At 45.2% G+C, this 20,521-nt stretch overlaps 1 protein-coding gene across 2 annotated transcripts in view; it reads right to left on the bottom strand.

Moving 5' to 3' along the window:
• Positions 1–1,492: 1,492 nt before the first annotated feature.
• Positions 1,493–20,521, bottom strand: part of CAPZB (capping actin protein of muscle Z-line subunit beta) — a 120,723-nt gene continuing 101,694 nt past the window's right edge. Inside the window, exons 7-10 of one of the 2 annotated variants that reach the window (XM_026659950.1) lie at positions 7,706–7,771; positions 6,384–6,460; positions 5,004–5,116; positions 2,194–2,279 (exon numbers count right to left, since the gene is read on the bottom strand). In XM_026659950.1, the coding sequence (XP_026515735.1) occupies positions 5,014–5,116; positions 6,384–6,460; positions 7,706–7,771 (246 nt within the window). In that variant the 3' untranslated portion in view covers positions 2,194–2,279; positions 5,004–5,013. Of the gene's footprint in view, positions 2,280–5,003; positions 5,117–6,383; positions 6,461–7,705; positions 7,772–20,521 lie in introns of both variants that reach the window. The other variant, XM_026659951.2, reaches the window with a different exon arrangement.

Genomic DNA, 20,521 nt, shown 5'->3' with positions numbered 1-20,521 from the left:
TGTAGGTCAGGCCAGACTGTTCTCAGTTTCTGGAGTGAGACAGATGAAGTCTCCTAAGATTTCTCTCACTCCCTTGGCAGACAGTTGAACAAATTTCTAATGTGTTCATAATCAACCTAGTAAAGGGAAACATTGGCAGTTCCCTTACAGCATTAACTTAAGCTACTAGAAGTAAGTGTGTTAACATAAGGACAGCCATAATGGGTGAGACCAATGATCCATCTAGCCCAGTATCCTATCTTCCAACAGTGGCCAATGCAAGATGCGTCAGAGGGAATGAACAGAACAGGCAATCAAAGTGATCACTTCTTGTCCACTCCCAGCTTCTGTTGATAGCTATTGGGAGCTGAGTTATGAAGTGGAGTCATGCCACCATCTTCCTAGGAGTGGTGCTTTCTGGGGGAAGGCTGAAACATGGGACAAATGTCACTTTTCTTTACAAAAAATTAAAGCCTTTTAGTTTCTTCCATGAGCAGGCTTCTGGATCAGATTTCCCAAATGACAGTTAGTCAAAGCCTGACCTGAGCATGAGGGTGAGAAGCACTTTCCTATTCCTACCAAACAGCCTGCTATCTGACATCCTGGCCTTTCATGTCCCTCCTTCAACCCAGTAGCAAGTAAATACTGTGAGAAACCAGTGATGAGACATGTTGGTGGGCTCAGTCATTTTATGGTATAGTGTGTGGCTCTCTATCCACTATGCACCCTTGCTGGTTCTCTCAGCAGACAGGCCATGGACTGAAGGGACATGGAAGCTGACGGTCTTCTGGACGTGGTCCCTCCAAGAGAAAGGCCTTCCAACTGCCACTTGAAAGACATTCTTGGTGTGAATCAGTAGATTTCTGGCCACAGAGCTACGTGTCTTGCGCCTTCCACAAGCACTAAATTCACTTACATAAGTTAAAAAGGTGTCTAGGTGGAAATGAAGTGGCCGAACAGCTTTTCACTAGTACCGTTGCTTAGAATTGGCCACATTTAACATTGCCAAGTGTTGGTTAGGCCTCTCTTCTCCCCGAGTGCTTTAACAAACAGGTTTTACCTCAACTATGTTCAACATATGCAATGATGCCAGATATTCTAATTCTTCTCAGAATACATCTGTTCCACATTTGCTATATGCCTGAAGCTCCAATCCCAGAATGCAGCAGGGTGACAACATCCTCATGCCAACATCTTGAAAGTATGGCAAGCTAATGAAAAACAGCACCACATAAAACTGGCAAGATGCACCCAATCTGTGACTAGCAAAGTAAATCAAATAGTCTCCCTTCAACCAAATAAGTTTCAGCTGATCCTGGGGTGAGACAAGAAGAGCTCACTTGCTTTCTGTGGCCATACAGTATAGTGGTGGTTTGAATTACAAACGTCTGTGTGTAGACGGGACAGCTGCTCCCTACTCCCATAAAAGAATGCATCATGAGCGTAAATGCTAAGCAATGAGAAAGGAAGGAATAAGAAACGGACACTGGATGCACGCTGCTTTCCCAGGATTTTTTTATTTTTATTTTGTGGGTTTTTTTGTTTTTAGTATGGAGGCTCAAGTATAAGGTGTAGATTCAATTTAAGCTTTACAAAAAACAAAATCAAAACAAAAACCCCTTTTGCATTCCATAAAAATTGACAGAAAGGTGCCTTGGAAAGAGGCTATAGAAGAGCAGAACTTTCAGCAGGTCACCAAATCAACGTTTCCTTGCAAGTCTGGTTTAATCAGTATAGTACAACACTGAGGAACACCCTCTCTTCCCTCCCTCCCACCAGCCGTCCCCCATGCCCAGTCCCCACACATACGTGGAATACGTTTTTCCAGTTTTTCCTCTTTCACACACCACAGTATTTAATAAATTTTGTTTTACATTTTTTACACCAATGTAACAAAAGGCGGGGGGAGGGGAGGAAAAGAAACAGAATGATTGGTGTTTATGCATATAAATGGGAGAAAAGGGGGGAAAAAATGCATGACTTCTACAGAAATATATCCTAAGGTCTTGATAGTAAAATGTGGTGCAAAGTAAACTTCAGAGACTGAAAAAGTTTGTACAGCTTTATTCATGGGGAGATGGCGGCGTATGGATAGTACTGGATGCAAACTGTGATGTGACGTAACCAAAAAGGGGGATCTGGGGAGAAAATGAATTTTCTAAGAAAGGAATCTAATGAGTGCATGGCATGTCTTGTTAGCATGAAGAGTATTTTAACTTTGCTGCTTTTTCTTCAAAGCCTCCACCAGGTCATTTTTAAGAGCATCTTGTTTTGATTTGTCTGCAAAAGTCTGCACAGACCTGTTGGGAGGAAGGAAACAAATTAAAGTGGGACATTTGAAAGCAGTGATTTTTAACAGGTATTCTTCTGGGATTTGAGGCAATAGCAGAACAATGACTCAGGCTTAGAGGAAACAACCTCTATTTGTCTGTTGCAAATACGGAGGACAGAAGGTAAAGTGAACACTTTTCCGCAAGTATAGCGAACTTCACTCTAACAGGGAGTCACCACAGATATACTTCCTCTGAAGTTCCACTACCTCCAATTCTTGGGGGGGAGAATCCCAATCCTTTACGTTAGAGCTTGGGAACATCTAGTTGTCCCTCAGACAGTGTGTTAGAGTAGATCGATCTCAAAGTGATCATGACGTTAAGGTAGATAATCCAGCAGTTATTCTATGCCAGCTCTGCAATGGACCTGTTTGCAGGACCTAACAAATAGTTCAGGTAATAAATATCTCAGTATGTGGCAGCCACGTCCCTACCAATGCATTTACTCATGGGAAGAGCAGAAGCTGCTTTACAGAAAGACCAAAACGTTTCTCTCTTCTTAGGGCAGAGTTCAAATGAGAGTTGTTTTAACTCTGGCTTGCGAAAGCTGCTTTATGGAATAAAATTACCAAGATAATGAAGCTCTCATATATGTCCATGTGCTTCGAGACACAAAGCTTTAGGTTCACCTAGGCATTCAGGCAGCTATTGCTTTAAGTTTAAACAGATAAAAATGTACATTAGAAAGCTAGATTTTTAAGAAGCTAGTCTTTGTATTTTCCTATGAGCTATCATGTAGCTGTTGGAAGGAAAGTACTCTTTCATTATCGAATGGAGGCCCACTAGCTACAAACCCCCATCATGGGTTTCTAGCAGAACACATCATATAAAAAAAATTCCAACAATGGGGCTTATGTTGTCACTGGTGCCCTAAGCAGGAATGTTTAATGGCATCTCTGCTGCTGCTCTGGGGATTGGGGGAAGAGTATTTTCCTTCTTAAGGAGTTAGCAGCTGCAACAAAGCAGACCACTAGAGCAGTTGTCAACATGGGATTGCAAACTGCAAGAGGATGGTGAGCAGATCTCAAGGGCTCGCTGTATGGGAGAGGTTGAGAGCCACTGGTATTAGAGCAGTTTAACTTAAAAATCTTTATTTTTGAGCTGAAGCTATAGATCTGTAACAGATGAGATATTTCCAATATCTGCTAGCACTTCATGAGAAAGTCATATGATGAGACAATTTTGCTTTACACACACTATTCCTTTATCCCACTTCTTTACTAGGGGTACAGTATGTCCAGAGATTTCTGTTCAGGCACTTATTTGCATCTGCAGTTTATTCTTTATCTACAGTCATTGTCAACTGTAACCAAAGCAGCTGAAGTAGAATAGATGTGATAAGGGTATTACAGGCAAAATATACCCCAGGCTTTCTTAGTAAATGGTTATAGAAAAAAGCCACACATTTAAAGAATCATCTTGATTTTGCTTATTAATACTTTCATGGACACGGCTAAAGAATCTTTCAGCTGTTACAGCAAGGTACAATAAAGATCCCTAGTTAAAAAGGGATCTTATAACTGATCAGATAACAGAACAATGACACTGGCCTTTTAAAGAGATGCTAACACCTCAGGGAAGCTATTAGCATCCAATTTAGTAGACTCCTCTCCATATATTCTATATTTTACATTCTCTCCTGTGGTCAGGGCTACGTTATTCCTGGGTGCTCGTTTCTGAAAAGCAAGTCCATTTTTTGTATCAGAGTTATTTTTCTAATGTTATTAGAAAGTATTTCCATCCTCTCGTCTCTGGAGAATTCAGTTGCTTTAATATAAATATATAGATTTTATATTTGCATTTGTCACAGGTTAAAGTAATGGTTCTGGGCCATCATCAACAAACAGTGCTCATTTTCCCCTCCGTCAGCTTAACATGTTTAAGAAGGCATCTGTAACTCATTAGGAATTGGAGTGGAAGGTTAAACTGGCCCAAGGTTAGTCACTGCCATGCATCCTAAGCAATCAAAACTCCAAGAGCAACCTACAGTATATGAGCAAACCCCTTTATAACAGGCTGTGCATGGACCAGGGAAATGGAGACTAGAAACAATTCAGTAGGGTGAGGGAAGCTGAATTTTCAAGCTCCAAGAAAGACTCAGATATACAAGGCAAAAAGAGGATTTGGAGGGAAGGGGGAATCAGCATGGTTGCTATTGGCCTTGGAAGTACCAAGACCAAAGGGCCCTTGATATTTCATCATTTACAATTGAAAGGACAGCTATTTACTTCCAAAACCTTCCTTCTATTCAGAGGGAAAGGAGTACTATAAAATTACAGGGAATGAGTATTTTATAAGATCTGTACAGCTGCTGTAAAAAAAAAAAAAAAGATGGTGCAATTGTAATGGAGCCAAACGGTTTTGGATAAAAACAATGAATACAAGCTAACACCACTTTGGGTATGTGGCCATCTACTGTATAATTGCCCCCCAAGACAGAGTGCAGAACAAAACGGGCAAATCCCCCCACGTTTCAGTGCACAGAACTCCACACAGTGGAAATAAAGATCAAGGCATTCATTGGTTCTATGAAGAAATAACCCTAGGGTGAAACAAATTAAAAAGTTGGTGGTCAGTCTGCAGGAGTTACGGGTTAGTTCTGGTTTCAGTTGTCATGCATAGGTAAGACAGCTTGTTCTCGGCAGGGTGAGTCCTAGTTTAGTGCTGATTGTCACACCTCACAGGCAGGGGTACCTGGATTGGTTTAGTTATCAGGCTGGATGTAGATCTGACGCTGGGTCAACACTTGAGAAAGCTCCCTCTGCAACTGCTTATACTTTTGGTTGTCGGGGATAGCATCAATAGATCTACAGAGAGTAGTTCAGAAATGAGTGAAGTAGAGTAGGGAAAAGAACAGTCAGAAGAACCCAGTAACAGACAGCTGGCATCCTGGAAGCCACTAGGAACGAGTTCAGGAAGAACAAGTGTAAATACACGAGTCAGAGGAAACAGGAAAGGTGAGAAGGAAAAGCCAGACCCAGATACTCTGGGTGATAATGGTTCTAAACAGATTACCTCATTGACACACACAATAGTAGCTCTTTTAGACTGTGGTACTGGAGAATATACTGCATAGATTCAACTACAGGTATTTTCAACAAGGTTCACACAGGAAAAAATAATCAGTTACATATTTCCATGTGATGTTAATGGCAGCTGCCTCACCAATTCCCCACACACCACAATGAAAATGAGGGACAATTTTCAACCAGCACTTCATTAAATAGGTCTGTCAAGTACCAGGTCCCACTCCAGCCGAACTGCCATTAGGAAGGCAGCAGAAGTGTTTTATCAGCACCATAATTCTACCATTGCAGGGCAGACCTGCTGATGCTTTCATACATCAGTATGCATGGAAACTGCAGAATTTGCATATTTACAGGGTAGAAGAGTTTAATTAGCATTAAACACCCTCTCAGTTCTGCATTTTCCCCCAAGAGTTAAAAAACACCCACCCAGAGCTTGCTATGCCAAGTTTCTGATTGGACATAAGGTTCAAAGCCTCACACAACTTCCCTGCAGAAATACACAGCAGACTCGGCTCATTCACTTGGTCTGCTCTAGTAAGCTACATTCCAGCCTGAGGGAGCGGGGAAGAAAAGTGGCGGCACATTTTTAAAAAACTACAAGCTCTGTTTTCATAGAATCGCCAGTTCCTTATGATTGTTTGGCATTTGAGAATTATTTGTAAGAATAAGTTTAGGTCTAGGAGTCAAAATTTAGTTACCCAGCCCTTACAACCTTCTGCCATCTGAATAATTAAGCTGCCCATTAAAAATAATTTCATCAAGCTACAGTACCTAATTGTGCTATGCTCTTCTTGAACTGGGAACAGGGGGTTAAAGTGCTGCAAATTCCTGTAGTCAGAAGGTGTAAGAGAAATGTTCTCTAAATACACCACTACTAGTGAATGTTTCCAAAACACAATGAGGTGACTAATTGGAGATATGGAAAGGGGAAGTTCTAGCAAAGGAATGCCAGTCACTGTTTGACTGTGGGACAATACTGCAGGTGCTGCTGGGGGAGGGAGAGGGCTAAGTGAGCTCTAAGTGCCAGCTGTGGATGGTCCATTACCTCAGCCCATTAACGATGTCCTTTGTTTTTCCAAAATAAATCTCATTCAGCGTACTTCTGATTTTGTTTTCCATGTCCTAGAAGAAAGGGAGAAGCCAGCCTATTAATCACTGCCGTTGTTTCTATGGTTATTAGACGTTACTACACTCTCTTATGAGTATCCCTTCATCAGCCCAGTTGACTGTATTGAGATGCAATGCTTTCCACAGCATGATCTGACCCACTGTATCCTGTTATTTAAGTTTTCATGTCCGCCTGTGTGCCCCACTTCTCCTAACAGCTGGAGGTTCAGCTCACATTAGTGTCTGAGGATTCACTTTGCTCCTGGTTACTGTGGAAGGCTATATTCACAAAATACCTGTCCAGGACCACAAGAGGGCAGTTTTTGTTCAGGAATCCAACTCCTTGCTTGTATCCCACTGCAAACAGGACAGCCCATTCACCCCCTCTTGTTAGTTCCGATCCCTAACAGAACAAACTCCCAGGTTCTGAGTCAGCCATTTAAGGAACCCAAGAGGTCCAGGGTTCTATAGAACAAAGTTGAATTCTCTGAGTTGGTGGCTAATGGTACAACTGCAATATGTTTGGAAGTGATACTTTCTCCCCCAGCAAAACTTCAGTCTGGCCTGAATCACTGGCCACCCCTCCTCTGACAAAAGGCCCAAAATCAAGTGTGTTTTATCTTTGATGCTTTGAGTGTCTGGTGGGCTTTAGCAACAGTATTATGCGCACACACTCATTTAACTAAGGATTTTCTCCCCTCCTTCCAAAGGAAGTGACTATGAAGTCTGAAATCAATGAGGATAAGAGCTTCTTTCTAGAATATGGTGTGGTAAAACAGCAGCCAACTGTTGCTCCACACCCCTTTTCCAGCAACTAATGCAATCTTATCCTTGACTCTTAGTACATTGAGGAATAGACTGACAATTGCAATGAAGTCGAGTGCTGTGAAAAACAACTGCAGCGCACTAAATGAGCACTTCCTATGCGCCGACATGTCAGCTGAAAGAGCAGCTCGGTATACTATGGCATGGCTTTAAGTAATTCTGTCAAAAACAATGACTCTGTAAGTGACTCCGGGTGGGAAAGTGTTTACTAATACTAAGGACACGGCCATTTCATTTCCAGGAAGGTTATTGTTTTGAGTGGGGGAGAGAGGTAAGGAAGGAGTGACTAGAATTGTGCAGGAAGGACTTTTCACAGCTAAGAACTATTGTGAAGCACACAAAGGGTCTTAACTCATTAGACAGCAAAGATGGCTGGGAAATTTAGCCTTGGTACAACGTAAGTTACTAGAGCTGCGATGGTCCCAGTGTACTTACCTCTACCAAGCGTCCAATATTGGCTATGTGTGGAGAGGAATCACTCACAGTTTCATCTTTCTCCATCTGGAGAGAAAAGAAATAGAACCAGTTGTAATGGAGAAACAAGGTGGGAAGGGATACACGATAGTTCCACATACTAACTGCAGGGATGGGAGAATGTGGTTAAATGCCAGAGTTGTAGAGTAAATGCAGCCTTTTTCAGAATAAGATCAGGTATAAAATGCATATGGTTTGTTAGCCAAATGGGAAACCCCAGAAGTACAAATCTCATTAGTGACCAGTACACCAGCCAACTCAAGCAACCATCTCACATGAAGAACAAGTCGTCCCCAGGCTGGAGACAGAGTCATGTTGGTGCTTCCTTCTCAGTAATCCCATTTCCCCCACAGTACCATGAGAGACCCTTTCTGTTTGCACCAGCACTCACCTATCATCTCTAAAGGGGATAAGTGTATACTGCAGAGTTAGCCATGATGTGGCTGCAGTAGATACACAATCCATGCAATTATCCTTTGATGGGGACAGAAAGAAGGGGAACACAGAAGCTGTCTGGATTCATAGCCAATGGAGCTACTGATGAGGAGCACATTGCATGGAGCTGCCAGTCTAACATCTGGGGTCTGTCCCTGGAAAAAAAGCTGTTTTTTGTTCTTCACCTCAGCCCTATTTCTAACCACATATGGGAGCAAATTCAGTATTTTCAGATCTTCCCAGTTATCTGCACTTTGGGAATTATTTATCTTCCAACAGAAGTGGGAGGAATATGGTGGATGTCCCAAGCCGCTATGGTTTGAGAAGGAAAGACCACAGCAGTCTGCTAACATTAGTGATAATTTAGGTTCCTGCCAGCCTTCAGCTGCTACCAAACTGCAGGCGCACAGAAATAGGAAGTTCCACCAAAACTCATCTCTTATTAGGCTTGGTCTACACTAAACCCCCAAATCGAACTAAGGCCTGGTCTACACTAACCCCCCAAGTCGAACTAAGGTACGCAACTTCAGCTACGTGAATAACGTAGCTGAAGTCGACATACCTTAGTTCGAACTTACCGCCGTTCAGACGCGGTCCACACGCGGCAGGCAGGCTCCCCGTCGACTCCGCGGTACTCCTCTCGTCTAGCTGGAGTACCGCAGTCGACGGCGAGCACTTCCTGGTTCGACTTATCGCATCCAGACAAGACGCGATAAGTCGAACCCAGAACTTCGATTGCCAGCCGCCGAACTAGCGGCTGGGTGTAGACATACCCTTAGAAAGAGCAAAGGTGTTTTAGACACTAAGTACTTGGCATGGAGGGTTCTACTTTGCAAGGCACATATAGTTAACACTTTGACCATTTAACATGAAGTTTCTGCAACCAGACAAAGTTTAGCCCCACTACTGATGCGATTGTTTTAATGAGTAAAATCCCCAGTTATGCACTGTAGAACACCTGCTTAGGGAAGTCTGAACAGGGGACAGCAATGAGCCAACTGAGACTTTGAACCCCTTTCCCCACTGAGAGTAAGTTAGAGCTGACACTAGAATGCCATGTTCCCTTTACAAGCTCTGCCTCTACTTAGAGCAGCCTAAGGCAGCATTCCTCTGGAGACCACAGCAAGCCCCATGTAATCTGTAAACCTGTGGTGCTTGTGAAGAGATTGGCTCCTCTGCTGCCTTAGGTGAAAATTCTTCTGGCTACATGCAGATATGCTACCAACCAGTGAATATCAATCCTAAGCCAGGCAACTGATACAGATGTGCTGAGAAGGCATAAAAACAAAGAAGGGAGAAAGATGTTATAGACGGGATTCATCACAGAGTTTCAGTAACCCACTGAATTCTCATATCCATCTGTTCTTGTCCCTTCCTCGAGGTCTAGTCTGGAAATCTAGAGCAGCTACAGGTTTCTCCTTTTAAGTGAAGTGTCTAACAAGCCTGGAGGCGCATTTAATTAAGTTTGAGCCTTGAAGGCAAAAAATAACCTGGGAGGTGAGGGGGGAGAGAGGGGGAAGAAGAAAGTTTAATTATCCCCTTAGATTAAACAGTCAGATTGTTTACATACCATAGAGACATGTTGCCTAGAAAAAGGATCTGACCGCGGAGAGGATGAACATAAATCTGAACTATACAAGCACACATTATGGTGAGGTTGGGGGGGGCATCAGTAAATTGACCAAATCTGGGACACTGGGGGCATTGGCAATGGTTGATTTACTTCCACAGGCTCCCCCACTGAATCTCCTCCACACCTGGACAGGCCCCGCTCACTGGCAAAACACAATCTGAAAATAGAATTATTTTTGTAAAACGTATTTTATTACGTCTCCATAAAATCTGCTGCCAGAAGGAAAACATTTTTATGTGCTGTAGAAGCCCAGATGTTATGAGAGGCTGTTTTAAGGGAGTTCGGAGTCAGTCCGCAGCCATGTTATACAAACAGCAGCTTTTTTTTTTTTTCTTTTAAAGGCTCCTTCAGTGGGCTGTTAACATAAGATTTCAAGCAGAAAGCCTACAGCTGCTATAAAAGGGGGTTAATTTACTTTGGAGGGGAAATTCCATTCTGTAAGTTGATGTTAACAAGCAGCTCATCTTCCCACTGTCACTCCCCATCTGCCAATGAGCTCAGTCAAAAAAAGTTAACACTCCAGAATGAGCCAAGTCCCATCTACATGTCTCAGTCACTCCTCTCCCATCTGAGATGCACACTAGCTGGCTTCCTCGCCTCATTTCCCGAGCTATCTGCTGCAAGTCCAACTCTGAGGGAAGTTCACTCTTCTGGGTATATTAAGCTCTGGATAGCTAGTTGGAGATTTGGGACGTCTCACATGCAGAATACAGCAGCTGTCTGGGCTTTTTGCAAGGTTATTTGCAGGAAAAGAAGATAAGATGAAAGACAAATGTAAGTTGGATAAGTATTTTGGTCCATCATGAGCGTCCCTGAGAATAGTAGAAAAGATTTGAAGAAAATTCATCCATGTCACTCTGAAGAACCCCAATCAATGTATACAGCTGTTATGGAATAGAGCAATGCAAACTTCTCTAAGGGAATAAAAAATGACCAGTTTTGCCCAAAGGTTCACAAACCTGGGCCAGCAGGCAGAGAATGAGATTGAGGTGGGAAAAATGTCAAAATGTTTGGACACCAAGTGAGGCAAAACTTGGCAGTTTCCACTAAGTTTCATTCTAAATTCAAAGCAGATGCCCCAAAGTAAAATTGAGGGTGTAAACGCCACATATCCCGATACTGCCAATTTTGCAGAACTCCACTGAAGATTTCTGTTTGTGCATGGCCTTCAAATGTACCTATTCAAGCAGTGCAGCCTAAATATGCCCTTCCTTTTTCCCAGAATTGTATATTCAAAGCCTTAAACTACCCACCTTGTGATGGTAAACCAGTTCTGCACCCTGCTGGTCTATGCATGCTCTTCCCTCCCTCCCGCTCCCATTGTAAAACCAGCTATTATGTGACTGGACAACTGGAAAGTCTGACAAAGTTCACATGAAGAGGCAGAAGGAATTCCTTGTGCAATTACCATTCTATTGTACCCAAAAATGTTACGCATGTAGCAAACAGGGCAACCCCAGAGCAGGGAAAATTAGTTCAAACTAGTATTTTTACTTGAGTCGGATCTGAACTTGAACCATACATTTTGTCCTACATACTGAACCTGAACTGGAACGGGGGGGGGGGGGGGGGGGGGAAGTGGGTTACCTGTTAGAATAAAGGTTCAGCATTTTTTAAGCTGAACTTTTTTTTTTTAAACACACACACACACACACACACACACACACCCACACACCCCTGTGATCTTAATTTTCATTACAAAACAACATGCATGAGATTGCTACCAGCAAGGCCGGCCCCTGTACAAGGAGAAAAAACGGTTATTCACCTTCTTGTAACTGTCGTTCTTCAAGACGTGTTGTTCATGTCCATTCCAATCAGGTGTGTGCACGCGCATATGCAGGGTAGCCAGAAGATTTTTCCCTAGCAGCATTCATCAGGTCGGTCCGGATGCCCCCTGGAGTCACGGCTTCATGGCGCTCAGTATAGAGCCCTGTTGACCCGCCACCCCTTCAGTTCCTCCTTGCTGGCTACTCCAACAGAGGGGTAGGAGGGTGGGTATTGGAATGGACATGAACAATACATCTCGAAGAACAGTTACGAGAAGGCAAGGAACAAGCACTTAAAGAAGAAAAAACGGTTAATGTCGATTCCAATCAGGTGACTCACAAGCCCAAGTTCAGGAGGTGGGGTCGGAGTCTTCCACTGATTGGAGCTCTGCTTGTCCGAAGGCTGCATCGTCTCTGGCCTGCTGGGTAATCGCATAGTGCGTGGCAAAAGTATGGATGGAGGACCACATCACCGCCCTGCAGATTTCCTGAGTGGGAACCTGAGCCAGGAACACTGTTGATGAAGCCTGCGCCCTGGTGGACTGTGTAGTGATTGGAGGTGCGGGAACACCTGCCAGGTTGTAGCACTACAGGACGTGATCCGTGATGAGATGCGTTGTGACAACACAGGCTGACCTTTCATTCTGTCCACCACTGACATGAATAACTGGACCGATTTTCTGGACGGTTTCGTTCTCTCGATGTAAAAGGCCAGCACCCGGTGGACATCCAGAGAGTGGAGCCTCTGCTCCCTGCTGCTGGAATGTGGCTTAGGATAGAACACCAGGAGAAAGATGTCCTGGTTGATGTGGAACTGCGACACAACCTTCGGGAGAAAAGCTGGGTGAGGTCTGAGCTGAACTTTGTCCTTATAGAACACAGTATAAGGGGGCTCTGATGTTAGGCCCCTGAGCTCAGACCCCCTCCTGGCCGAGGTTATCGCTACCAGGAACACCACCTGGTAAGAGAGGTAGAGTAGGGAGCATGTCGCTAATGGTTCAAAGGGGGGGGTCCCATGAGCCTAGAGAGGACCAGGTTGAGGTCCCAAGCAGGGACAGGCTGATGGATGTTAGGGTATAGCCTGTCGAGCCCTTTTAAGAACCGGCTGACCATAGGGTTATCAAACACAGAGTGGCCCTCTGTGCCCGGGTGGAAGGCCGAGATTGCGGCTAAGTGCACCCTCATTGATGACAACCAAAGCCCCTGCTGCTTCAGGTGGAGGAGGTAATTCAGAATAAGCGGCACTGAGGCTAGCGTCGGGGACAAATGGCGCTGCGCCGACCAGACTGAAAATCTCTTCCCCTTGGCAAGGTATGTGGCTCTCAGAGGGTTTTCTGCTGCCAAGGAGGACCTGTCTAGCCTGGTCTGAACAGGAAAGCTCCATCAGGTTCAACCATGGAGCTTCCATGCCGTGAGGTGAAGTGACTCAAGGTTCGGATGTTCAAGACGACCGTGATCTTGTGTCAGAAGGTCCAGGAAGAGCGGCAGGGTAATTGGGGGTTCCATGTCTAGGAGAGATGTGTACTCGTGCTGATGGGGCCAGGCTGGTGCTATCAATATGACCTGAGCTCGCTCTCTCCGGATCTTGACGAGTACCTTGTGAACAAGCTGTATGGATGGAAAGGCGTATAGGAGACAACCTCCCCATGGGAAGAGGAACACGTCTGCACTGGAGCCCGAGCTGTGATTTTGGAAGGATCAGAACTGCTGGCACTTCCTGTTGTGTCGTGTGGCGAATAGGTCTATCTGGGGAAAGCCCCACCTCTGGAAGATTGAAATCGTGACGTCGGGCGAAGGGACCACTCGTGGTTGTGAAACAACCTACTGAGGTGGTCTGCCAGCTCATTCTGTAACCTGGGAAGGTACAACGCTTGCAGGTGTATTGAATGTTCTACACAGAAGTCCCACAGCATGAGGGCTTCCTGGCACAGGGGAGAGGCGTGTACACCCCGCCGTTTGTTGATATAGAACATTGCTGTTGTATTGTCCTTCATGACCTGAAATCGCTGTCGGCGCCGAGATCAAAAGAGTCGCTGGTGCCGGCAATGGTGCCGCAGCCGATGGCGTTGGCGTGTGGGCAGGCACCGAGGTGAGCTGCGCGGTTGACGGTGGGACTAACGTGGCCAAGGTCACTGAAGACTGTGAAGCAGTGCCCTTGGATCCCTCCCTGGCTCTCGTAAAAGGCCCAGAGGGTCCAGAATGGCCACTGTGATGGATTCTGCCCCTGAGGTGGCCGTGCCTGGAGCTCTCGCCTTGACCTCGATCGTTGGCTCCTACTCCAAGAACTGTAGGAGTCAGACTCTGACTCCGAGGTCTCTGAGACTGAAGACCACGGAGGAGCCGAGCTTTGGTGCATCAAGCGTCGAGAGTTTGGGGAACGACTAAGCTCCCTGTCCGAGTGGGCCGGTGCCGAAGGACGTGGAGAGGGGGAATGCCTGGACATCATTGCCAGTTTACCTCCTGACTGCACCTGGGGGTGGGGTGGGGTGGGACTGCCAGCGCCGGAGGTTCCTCCCTACTAGGGGGCGCCGTAAAGTGCAACAGATTCTGAGCAACTTCAAAAGCTTCCAGCATCGAAGGAAGCAGCAGCTGCTGGCCAGTAGGGACCAGTGAACATGGGGGGGCCCAGACTCAACTGCTTCGCTTGGGCAGGAATCAACGTGACCCTAACGGGGGATCTTGAGCTGTGGCCCGCCTGGGGTCTCACTTCCTTAGATTTAGCCGGGGGTGACCGACTGTCTGCCTTCTTTTTCTTCTGAGGTTCTCCGCTGGGCCTCGGGAGGTGCCGTGCCGGTGCCGAACGTCCCAGGATGAGTCCTTTCTCGGCACCGAACTTGATGATGGCGCCGGGGCGCTCCGCGTCGATGAGGAAGTGCTAGGAGCCGGGTCCCCTGAGCCTGGGTCAGAATGGGGGCATAGAGCTGCCTCCATGAGGATCACTTTAAGCCGTTGCTCCCTCTCTTTAAGAGTTCTAGGGTGGAACTCGCAGCAGATCTTACAGTGATACTTTTGGTGACCCTTCCCTAGGCATCATAAACATGAGGAGTGTGGATCACTCTTTGGCATGCGCTTCATGCAGACCACACAGTTGTTAAACCCCGGGGACTGCAGCATACCACGGCTCCAGGGAGTCGGAAGGAGGATAGAAACCCCCAACAACTCTAACCACTATTAAATACTAAGATAAACTAACCATATACCAACTACTGGAGTTCAATACGCTTACTAAAGTAAGGGCTACGGCAAGTTCCAGCCACCGTCACTGCGTAAGAAGGAACGGAGGGGGTGGCGGGTCAGCAGGGCTCTATATTGAGCGCCATGAAGGCACAACCCCAGGGAGCGCCTGGACCAACCCGATGGATGCTGCTATGGGAAAAAGCTTCCGGCTACTGTGCACGTGCGCACACCTGATTGGAATCGACATGAACAAGCACTCAAAGATGAACAGGAGGCAGCCAGCCCATGAATAGGGAGAGGGGAAGCTTAGGAGCTGCCTGCACACCACATGAGGCAGCCAGAGGTTGAAACATCACCTCTGGGTACATTCACACAGCAATGAAAAACCCACAGCGAGTCCCAGAGCCCAAGTCAGCTGGCTCGGACTGCAGGGCTAAAAATAGCCGTGTAGACATTTGGGTCCAGGCTGGAGCCTGGGCTCTGAAACCTGAGGAGGTGGGAGGCTCCAGTGGAGCCTGCATGTCTACACGGCTATTTTCAGCCCCACGAGCCTGAGCCAGATGACCTGGGCTCTGAAACTTTTTGCTGTGGGTCTTCTATTGCTGGATAGAAGAACGCTCTGAGGCTCCCCCTGGGGAAAGAAGAGGTGGAATGCTCCCTGGTCCCCGAATACCTCTCCAAGCCCAAGGTAATGGCTCCCCAACCCTTCTGCCCCTTAGGACAGGCCTCCTCCCACCCATCCCCAGACAGCTTCTCCCTCCAGATGCTCCACTTGAGACAGGGCCCATTCCCCAAACTCAAACTTATCCATTGGGGGAGGGATAGCTCAGTGGTTTAAGCATTGGCCTGCTAAACCCAGGGTTGTGAGTTCAATCCTTGAGGGGGTCACTTAGGGATCTGGGGCAAAATCAGTACTTGGTCCTGCTAGTGAAGGCAGGGGGCTGGACTCAATGACCTTTCAAAGTCCCTTCCAGTTCTAGGAGATAGGATATCTCCATTAATTTAATTTAATTCACTGCAAACATCCAATATGAAAGAGCAAACACTGGAAGCGGTTTAGTTCGCTCAAATAAATACCTCAGAGAAAAATAATCGTGTTTATTTGACAACAGAAAAATACTAGGAAAACTCATGTAAAGTTAAAGATAAAAATAAACAAATGACCAAAAATCAAAATAGTTTCAACTTTAAGTTTCAACTCTCTCTTTTTTTAATTTACTTCCAATAAGACTGAAATATGATTTGAACCAATTCAAACCGGTTACTGAATTGATTTTTTGGATGGCTTGAATTGAAATTAAACCCAAATACATAGAATGCAACTGAACTCAACCCTGAACTGAACCAAACCAAAATAAATACTGGTTCGATTCCCTGCCCCAGAGACAGCACATTTAGGAAACCGGGCATCTGCTAAGGGGGAGCACAAGGTCTGTGACTGCCACAAGTTTTAAGATCCCTCTGGTGGAAATACATTCCCCTACTTCTCACTTAGTTCTACAACATCTGGAAATCAGCGGGATAGGCCTTTACATGAAAGCTCTATTTGATTAAAATATATGGCTTGCCTAATTGCAAAGCCCAAGCTTGGGAGGATTTTCCTATTATGATAAATGGCAGAATGTCTGTACTGGTGTTTTATTGCACAGCGATATATCACAGGGCACTTATTCCTGAACACAGGGAAAGCTCAGCATGCAACAGACCAGCCTTCATCCAGCAGTGCAAGTGTTCCACCTTCACTATTTACGTATTTCAAATCTGAAAATCAACACACACATCTGCATCGCTTTAATCTGAAATCCCAGGCTATGTTTCCCCCTCCCCCCAGATTTATATTCTTCCCTTCCCACACCTCCAGATGTGGATAAACTATAGCTTCCTTCTCAGCAAACTAGCACTTCCTTGCAATGTTCAACCTCACTTAACAAAAAACACACAGGTTCTTTGTGCATAATAAGAGTCTCAGAAAGGCACCTGTTAGTCTTGCCTCTAAACTGGGAGCACCAAAGCTTTGCCCAACCAAAGGCTATTTTGACTATTTGCCAGGAGCCTGAAGGCTACACCTACTTTGCATAAACTGGAGCAGGATTGAGCAGGCTGCTCTTATCTTGAATAAAAGTGCAGACTGCTGAAATCACACCTCAGTTCCCCCCACCCCAAAAAAACATTGCCTGTCACACTACGCAAGTAAAAAAAGGCAAAGCCACCATGTCTGTCAGAAACTGATAACACACAGCATCTGCCCAGCATCAGACTTGAACATGTACTTGTATCCACTGGAGGACAACATTTAACCTAAATACAGTTGGTATTTTTTCTGTTCCCTGTAGGAGCTGCACCTTTATCTGTAAGTTAAAGATGGCCCGTTTCACTTTCAGCTGTGCACTACTTCCTTCTGTTTTTCCCAGTCAATGCAGACTGCATAGAAGTGACCGATTCACTCTGTCCCTTTCTCAGCCCTCATATTTACTGAAGGCTGCCAATGTCGGATGTGAAGCTGGAAGTTACTTCCTCCATCCTGGCCTGCACTGCCTCAATTTGGAGTTCTCTTGAACTGCGTCCAAGCTTGTCTTCAGAACATAAAGTGCCTGGGACTGCATCCTGGTTTAGGCAACTGCAAAAATAAAGTTTTCATGCTGACATTTCATGCCTTTTGTGGGAGAACTCTTTCAGTCCAACAGAAGTCTAGTTCTGCAACAAATCAGAGGGTGTCTATACTTCTCTTGCATAAATGGATACATATGTAGAAGGGCTGTTCTGCACAGATTTCTTTATGAACCATCTGATAAGAAGTCACCTATACTTTTAATTCCCTTCTAACCTTCTACCTGAAAACTATAAATCAATGGATCATGGAACAGTATAGAACTATGCAGGAAACGGTCTTCTTATTGCTATAGTAACTTTTGTGATTTCAATAATTTTTCCCATCTTGAATCAGGAAAAAAATAAAAATCTCAAAAAATATCACAAAACAGAAAAGCCTCAAAAAATTAATTTAAATTTCAAAACAAAGTTGTTTGAAACAAAATATTTCATTTTTTGGTTAGAGAAGCATCAAACCAACTTTAAAAGAAACAAAGTTTTCCTCTCTCCAATCAGAAGCAAAGCAAAGTTTCCCCTGCAAATTTTATTTTTAAAAATTCATCTTACATAACCACCGCCAAATATAAAAACCAGACAGTTTATAAATGCAAAAAAAGGTACTGTTGTGGCATATGGAGAGGTGCAGAATCGCAACATGTATTTAGAGCTGTCAAGGATTCTTGTTTGAATGGATAAGAACAGGTATGCCACTCAGTGAGTGTCATGCAAATATATTTCACAGTGAAGTTACAGTGCCACTACATTCACAATGGGTTACATATTTATCGCCAATATAATTTTGCCAGAGTATAACATCCAGATTATTCTAAACATTGGATTAGGGCACTCAGGAAATTACTTGGGTAAAGTCACTCATAATAAAATAATTTGGAAAATAAAGAGTTATTCTCAAACTAGAATATACATTTCTCAGGAATAACCTAACTGTGACCCTTCAAATACATAAGCAGTTTGGACAGCAATAGGATTCTATAGCAGAAATGCCGAGAACCACTATTCTAAACAAACACAAAAGAGTCCAGATGAAGGCAACAACAACAAAAGGAAGAAGTTCAGAGCAGGACTTATATGGTTCTTGTGCTGGGCAACAGTACTCTGCCAATGGGAAATGACTGCAGAAGAGAGTACCATGTGAGAATCGAGAAAGGAAACTCCCTGACCCCACTGTCCAGGCATGTAACAGTAATGCTGAATTGGCCACATCAAGAGTAACCTCAGGCACAGTACAGACAACAGGAATGGGAATTAGTGAGGAGCAAATGTTTCCATTCCAAACTGCACATGGTTCCCATAGCACAGCACCATAACATTTCAATGCCAGACTTGCCCAGTTCTTTGTAGCTGCCAGAGCGGGTAAATTTGGAGGCATTACATTAGCTGTTCCTTTGCACCCGCTTCTTCCTCCAAGTTAGTCATTGGTGGAAAGTACACAATTTGTGACAAGGAGACCAAACTGGTTTCAAACTATGACTCTCGGCAGAATTCCCTTTTGAGGCATCAAAAACTTCTCTGGCATCAAATCACAAGACAGAGTATTTTGGAGCTCGTGAACACTTAAAAGGTTGCAGTGAAACCAGGACAGATCTGCTATTCTTGTTTCAGGCCTCAAGGTGGTCAATACAGTAGGGTTACCATACGTCCGGTTTTTCCCGGACATGTCCGGCTTTTTGGTAATCAAACCCCCGTCCGGGGGGAATTGCCAAAAAGCCGAACATGTCCGGGAAAAATACCGGCCGGGCACTTCCCCTCCCGGGCTCCAGCTGCTCTGCTCCGGTGGCGCAGGGTCCAGAGGCATGGGGGCTGTCCGAAGCTGGAGCGCTCGGGCAGCTCGGCTCTTAAACAGAGCCGAAGAATCAGGGGAGGAGCACAGCAGCCGGACCCTGGGAGGGGAAGTGCCCGGCCGGGGGCGCAGAGTCTGGAGACATGGGGGCTTCCCGAAGCCCGAGCGCTACCGGCTTCACGGTTTGCCGGGCAGCCTCCAGACCCTGCGCCTCCCCTCCCGGGCTCCAGCTGCGCTGGGGAAGCGCCGGCCGGGGGCGCAGGGTCTGGAGGCTGCCCAGCAAACCGTGAAGCAAGTAGCGCTCAGGCAGCCCTTTTCACATGGCTGGGAGGGAGGAGGGGGAGTTAGGGCGGGGACTTTGGGGAAGGGGCGGGGAAGGGGCGGGGCCGGGGGTGGAAAAGGGGCGAGACCAGGGCCTGTGGAGTGTCCTTTTTTTTTTTTTTTTTTTTTTAAATATGGTAACCCTACAATACAGTACTAATTTAAATGCAGAGTTAACCAAAACAATTAAATAGCCAAAGTTATTTCAAAGCTATACTGGTGACCCTAAAATACAGTGTCTCGAAAATGTCAATGGAAAGACCCAATTAAGGACCTGATTCAATTAAAAACATGATTTTACGTGTTGAACTTGATGGTAGACTGCAGGTAGACTAAGGAAAATATATAGTGCTGTTCCTAGGCATAAGATACCCCCTTAGGTGATGGGATACACAGGGTTTAAAGCATGAAGAGAAAAGTACACTAGCTGACAAATCCAGCCACCTTAAAGCAAACTGCTTACGCACGATACCCTAGAGACAGACATACAACTACCTCTGAACTCCTGCACACACAGCATGCTAGCTCTTCAGAAGAGCCTAAATATTTGCTGATTATCCATTTGCACTGGATTCTGACAACGCTATTTTACATAAATAAAGCTACTATGGCATTTGCAGAGCAAAAAAAAAAAAATCGCAGACCTGAAGCTAACTTGAGTTTCAGAGTTTTCCATTGTTGATGCACTACTTCTGCACAATTTCCCTAGTGGCTTTTTTTATAGTTACTTACATTGGAAGCAGGCCTCCGCTTTAATGCATCACATATGAATTACATGATCTGCTGTTAAAATGACGACAGAAGCATGAATTTCCTCATTAAAGCTCAAAGAGCGAAAGTCAAACCAAACAAAGCCTAGTAGTGCAAGCCAAGGTGTACTGAGGACAAGCACTCTCAACAGGCTATCGTTTTCCTTGGCATGCGTTGTCATGCAGTGCAAGGCCATGGCCACAGTCAAATCCTTGGTCTCCATTTCACGGCTAAGATTGAACGTATTAGGAAGGCCTAGTGATAATTATTTATCCCAGTCACCATAACCCAGGTATAATTAC

Source organism: Terrapene carolina, unplaced genomic scaffold (genome assembly GCF_002925995.2).
Source record: "Terrapene carolina triunguis isolate 2854851 unplaced genomic scaffold, T_m_triunguis-2.0 Scaffold714, whole genome shotgun sequence".
Lineage (NCBI taxonomy): Eukaryota > Metazoa > Chordata > Testudines > Emydidae > Terrapene > Terrapene triunguis.
Note: the sequence above shows the minus strand (reverse complement) of the source record. Positions and strands in the feature narration are given on the sequence as shown.